At 33.1% G+C, this 6,000-nt stretch overlaps 1 protein-coding gene across 3 annotated transcripts in view; it reads left to right on the forward strand.

Annotated features, from left to right (window-relative positions):
- GABPA (GA binding protein transcription factor subunit alpha) overlaps positions 1 to 4,766 on the forward strand; it is a 35,183-nt gene extending 30,417 nt beyond the window's left edge. For all 3 annotated transcript variants that reach the window (XM_033129578.1, XM_033129568.1, XM_033129587.1), the window contains exon 10: positions 2,108 to 4,766. In XM_033129578.1, coding sequence (XP_032985469.1) covers positions 2,108 to 2,336 — 229 coding nt within the window. In that variant the 3' untranslated portion in view covers positions 2,337 to 4,766. The remainder of the gene's footprint in view (positions 1 to 2,107) is intronic.
- Positions 4,767 to 6,000: the final 1,234 nt, after the last annotated feature.

Here is a 6,000-nt window from a genome sequence, read left to right on the forward strand (position 1 = left end):
ATGCACAGGATACTTGTAGATACAATGGTAGTGAATAAATAAGTTGTGTCGTGGAGAATATATTGTGTATCCATAAGAATGAACTACTGCCAAAAGCACTGGTATCGGTACCCAAGGAGTATATACACTGTAAGTTCAAAAAACAGGAAAAGTAAATTACAGCATTTAGGATGCAAGTTTGGGTGATAATATAAATAAAAGCAATGAAATTACTATCATGAAACAGATTGGTGTTTACCCTTTAGGGGAAGGGGTGATGACTGGAGGAGCAATAGAGGGGGTTCTAGGGTACGGGCAGTGTTTCTGTCTCCTGACCTGAGTCATAGCTATCCGGTGAATGTTCACTGTTGTGTCTTCTCTGTGTAATATATATCACAATTTAAAAGGTTTTTGAAAAAAAGTTTCAAAGAAAGGGAAGAAATCATATCCATGAAAATACAGGTATTGTGTCCCTTTCCACTTTCTTAATTATAGAGAAGGAACAAACACAATGAATGCTATTATATATAGTTGTATGATTTATCTACTAGATTGAAGGAAGTATTAAGTAAAATTAAACTTAATGTGTATTTTTTATCACCTCTTACCAAGAAACTGATAAGAGTATACCAACTTCATTTTCCTGCTTGAAATATAACCACTTTCCTTCATTCTCCTTTTTTCTCAAGTGTCTATTTATTACAGCCTTACATATTATGAAGAAATTTTTCTTAAGACATTGAAATGCCAGTAGCATTTTAAACTGAATGACAAGCATTTGGTGGTTTATGGGCTGAGATCTAAATTCTATATTAACGTAATTGGCACAAAAGGAAACACAGGACTGGCCAGTGTGTTATCGCTCTTAATGGGAAAGTGAATGTAACTATTACACTTTTGCTGTTCTGCAACTAGAGAAAGATTACGTAATTTCCTGTGTATAGGTCACTCTTTTCATTAATATAGTCAATTAAACTGAGGGACTTTTATGATAAATCCTGCTAAGTGTGGTCATTTACACCACTGGTACTTTTGCCAACAATTGTTTTTTTTGTAATAGTTCTGTGTCAAATGGGTGCAAATGGGCAGTGTAATTTTAAAATACAGGCTTCACAGTCTGCCAGCCCAGGAAAGTCTTTACTTTTTTTCCCCTATTACTGGAATTGGCAGTGTATAGTGGTAAATAAAGTCTGTTTTCCAGAGTAAATATAAATCCTACTCTATTTCCATCTCCATAGAAAGCAGCAATAAACTAGACTTCTAGAGGGATTTCCCCAAATGGAAGCTGTGTAGGTTTAGGAACATTGTTCTTTATGATGTCCTGTTTCCTGTGTTTCTGTGTGTCTCTTTCTTCTAGCGCTTTTACTTATACTTCTGAGGCTCCCTATTGGATTTAGAGAATTTCTCTGAAAGAAAAGCCTGTCATAGTAACATGATGTAAGTAAAGGCGTAGCTACATAATATAGGATTTTATACAAGACAGAAAAGAAGCGGCCATTCCAACAAGCCATAGAATATGTATATTAAAAATTTCTTCATACTACATGTATATGGTTAACATAGCTTATATTTTATAGAGGGCTCTGTGCCAGTCATTGTGTGCTAAGCACTTTCCAAAGATAATCCTTTTAGTCCTCAACAGTTCTATGAGGGTAAGTACTGTTTTTAACCTCATTTTATAGATGAGGAATAAAAGCTTAGAAAAATGGCTTTCTTGTGGTCACAAAGGTAATAAATAAAGATACTGGATTTTGAATCTCCGCATTCTGACTCCAAGCCCTTGTTCTTAGGTTCTGTTACTGCTTCCAAGGTTTTTTGTTTTGTTTAATAATACCTATTTTTAAATCAGTGATTTATCCTGATTGTGGAAAATATGCTTTGAAAATTTAGTACATAAAGTTTTAGAATTCTGAGCATTAAAATTTTAGTTAATAATGTTTGAAGTTTCCTTGGATAGTAACATCAAACATTTCTGTGTAACTTCAATGTTAATTGCTATTATGGTGGATGCAATACTGTGCTAGGCTTTTCCTTATAAAAGTGACTGTGAAATGTTGTAAGAAGATTATTTTTTATATAGTGTTTTATTTTTTATATAGTGTTGATGTGTTTCTCTCTCTCTCTAAAGGTATTATTATGATGGGGACATGATTTGTAAAGTTCAAGGCAAGAGATTTGTCTACAAGTTTGTCTGTGACTTGAAGACTCTTATTGGATACAGTGCAGCAGAGTTGAACCGTTTGGTCACAGAATGTGAACAGAAGAAACTTGCAAAGATGCAGCTCCATGGAATTGCCCAGCCAGTCACAGCGGTAGCCCTGGCTACGGCTTCTCTGCAAACAGAAAAGGATAACTGAGCCCAGGACCTTCTGGGAGTTCCAGGTCTTTCTTAAATATTGGAGCAAGTACTGCTCTTACCTTTATTACTGAATTGGAATCTTCTTTTATTTCTAGACTGTACAATCTGATGCATGATTTTTTTATAAATATTTCATACTCTTGTGAATCTGGATCTTTTTACTTTGAGCATATATTTTAGAATATGTATATGTTAAAGGATCACCACAATGGCTTCAGTGTGAAGGTGGGTTCATTGTGGGATAGTTTGTGAACAGTCAGGAAAGCTGAACTGGTCAGTATTAACGTCTAGCCCGACCAAAAATAGCCAGTAGCATCTGAAGATGAAAAGTAAATGAAGTATCTGCAGGGAACAGTCTGGCTTAACTATTTTTGAAAATGTTACTGTTTCCCCTCTGCTGCCCTAGATGTCACTTTACATAGAACCGCAACATGAGATTTTACAGCTAAAGCATGTGTGCCTCTTTCATTTAATCAGGCAGAGCCAAAATAGTCATATCAAATAAAATTATATATTAATAACTAAAATAAGAGTATCAAGTTATTAAAGTAATTTATATATTTGCAGCAAAGGACAATAAGAAGCCGACTGGCAGAAGAGCAGTGCTGAAGAAGGAGGTACAGGTTTAAATCTGGCTTACCTCAAGCCACTTTTAAGGATTTTCTGTATAGATTATTCATAATGTCAGGCCAAGAATTTAAATTATTTTAAGAGAGAGGCATTTAATTCTAATGAACCAACTATTACAAAAATTCTGAAATGATCTCTGTTTTTCCAGTCAGAGATGTAAAAAACTGAAAAGTATACCTCAGCCAGAAAATTGGTTTGGTTTGGATTTCTACTTTTTTTTTTTTTTTTTTTAATTTTACCCTATAGTGCCGGTTTAGTGCGCAAAAGAGCTTACATAGTCATTGTGTTTCTGATGAAATGAAGACTTTAAATCAGTCAGCAGTACTTTGCCTTTCAAGACGTTAGTAAGTTACAAATACAGAGGGTGCCAAAAAAATGTATACACATTTTAAGGAAGGAAAAAACTATTAAAATTATAATACTCAATATATACTTGTAACAAAAGATGAATACAAGTCATGTGTATACATTTTTTTGGCACCGCTGGTAGTTTAAAAAGGAAATTTTGACCTCCAGTACAGGCAGTCTTCTCTTAAAACAAAATGTCCCATTTATTTAATTTTCTCCTTTTGAATATTTGTATGTGTGAATATACAAATATCTATATACATGTCCATTTTGACCATTTCCTATATAAAGATACACTCATAAATGAAGACAGTAATATTCAAAAGGAAAGATATTTCAAAAGGTAATAAATCATTTTTAAAATTCTTTAATAAAGTAATTCTTATATATGAGCAACGTTTTACTTACCACAAGCTGACACTAAACAGAAATGGCTAGATATGTCTTTCTTTTTTGCTTGCTCGCTCACATGCTTTCCTTGTTTTTTGTTTGTTTGTTTGTTTTAAGGTCTTATGTACAAATCATGATATGAGATGTTGGCAAATAGCTTCTAATCCTCTTATAACAGAAGACTGATTCTCAAATATTAATTTATGCACCTTCTCCCTCATCATCTCCTTTAAATTTGTCCCCCTAAACAGCTTTATAAGAGTCAATGCTTTTGACTAGGAGGAAAGGGCCAAGGTACTAGAGTCAGGGCGGCATTGTTAGCAGTTTTTGCTGCCAAGACTAACTAGTGGTGTGGCATGAACTACAGGAGGAGGCAGGGCTCTTAGAAACAAGGCGGAATCTACCATCTCCTTTTCTGACAACCTCAAATCATAATTTTTAGTGCTGTGCTATAGGACTACAAAATGCAGTATTGGCCCATTTATATTACTGTATTAAGGCCTTTAAGACCCTGCCATAAATATCTAAGGAAGAATAAAATTTGTAACTTTCATGTTTACCTTTTGATAAACACATACAAAATAGACTGTCAAATTATTAGTATAATTTGGGCACAGTGATTCCAAGAGTATCTGAGTGGAATAGCAATTTGAAATAATCAACAGAAGCTCTAGTTTCAGATAACAAATAACTGCAAAGGTTTTGCATCATCTGCTTTTCGCCTGGGGAGTTGACAAGTAACTTACAGTTTTAAGAAATAATATACTATTCTGGGTATGTTATCAAAAGCTTAAATTCTTCACTTTCAGATATAAAATGCTTTTGGGGAGATACTGTTTTAAGTTTTAGCCAAGATTGCAGACTTCATGTCTCAATCATAGGTATATATTTTTTTAAGATAAGAAACACCCACATTTATGTTAGATTCCCTAAGACTATTACCCTGTTTCCCCAAAAATAAGACCGGGTCTTATATTAATTTTTGCTCCAAATGATGCAGTAGGGCTTTATGTTCAGGGGATGTCATCCTAAAAAATACTACGGCTTATTTTCCGGTTAGGTCTTATATTTGGGGAAACATGGTATTTCTTTTTTCCTTCAAGCATTCCTGAGATGCTTTAAAAAAATAAATAAACAAAACACACTTTCTGTTTTCTTTCTTGGCAGTTTTCATTTCTTATCATAATTTGAACAGAGATAGTTCTCATACATGATTAGGTGCTTTTCTTTTTTCTTCTTCGCCTCTCACTATCATTTATGCACCATAACATAGGTAATGAGACCAGTTTACCCAGTTGATTTAAGATGCTTTCGTTGCTTGGTCTCAACTTATATATAAACTATTTCCCATTGTCCTTACTAAGGTTACAGTAACCAGAAAGTCAGGTAGTCTTATTAAAAGATAACTTAGGGAAGAAAATATTCATGCCATTCATTCTTGGCTATGTTTTTATGAATGAATTTTCCATAGGAGAATTTACAGTGTACTCAAAGGAAGAAATAAAATTATTGGCCATATTTTGTACCTTATAAGTACAAGAATAATGAAATTTTTCTTTTGTTTTAAAACTTGTTTTCCATGTGAGGTTCGTATTGAGCCAACTTTCTTGGGTATCTTGGTATCTTAAAGTTTGGAAATTTGTGTTGGCATCAGAAAATCAAACAAATGAGTCAGAATTGCTATGTGTGGTTGATACTCATATGAATCAGCTCATCACATTCATTTTTGAATCAGTCTATGTCAATCAATGAGGAAAAACTGTTCAGTTGTTTTTCTCCCCCAATTAATGATAAAACTCAAGTATATTTCTTTAAAGGGCTGTACCTTCAAATATTTTTGTTGAGGTGTGAGGTCTGCTATTTTCCATCTTCATCCTTTTATCCTACTGCCTTCTAAAAAGAACTAGCGTGTCTTTGAAATAGCACAAATATGTTTTTAAATTCATAGTTGCAAAACACCTGTGACTAACTTAATGTCTTCATATCTAGAGGGTATAAAAATATTGATATTTCAGTGATATTTCACTTGCCAGAAAAAAATATTCTCGGTCTTTTGTAAAAGGGAGGAGGATTTTTGCATACATTTTTACTCTTTAAATACAGACACTTATACTGTCATAATAACAATTATGTATTTCTTTGTGGTTTTTATTTTTTTTGTAATTTTACATAAAACAGTTATTTTCTATTTTTACTCAGATAAAAATATTTGTGCATAAAATGTAAAAATAGTAAAATGAGAAAAATAAAACTATTATACAATATGTTTCTGTGTTGTTAGAAGTTTTATTCCT

The sequence above is a fragment of the Rhinolophus ferrumequinum genome, chromosome 2 (assembly GCF_004115265.2).
Source record: "Rhinolophus ferrumequinum isolate MPI-CBG mRhiFer1 chromosome 2, mRhiFer1_v1.p, whole genome shotgun sequence".
NCBI classification, from domain to species: Eukaryota; Metazoa; Chordata; class Mammalia; order Chiroptera; family Rhinolophidae; genus Rhinolophus; species Rhinolophus ferrumequinum.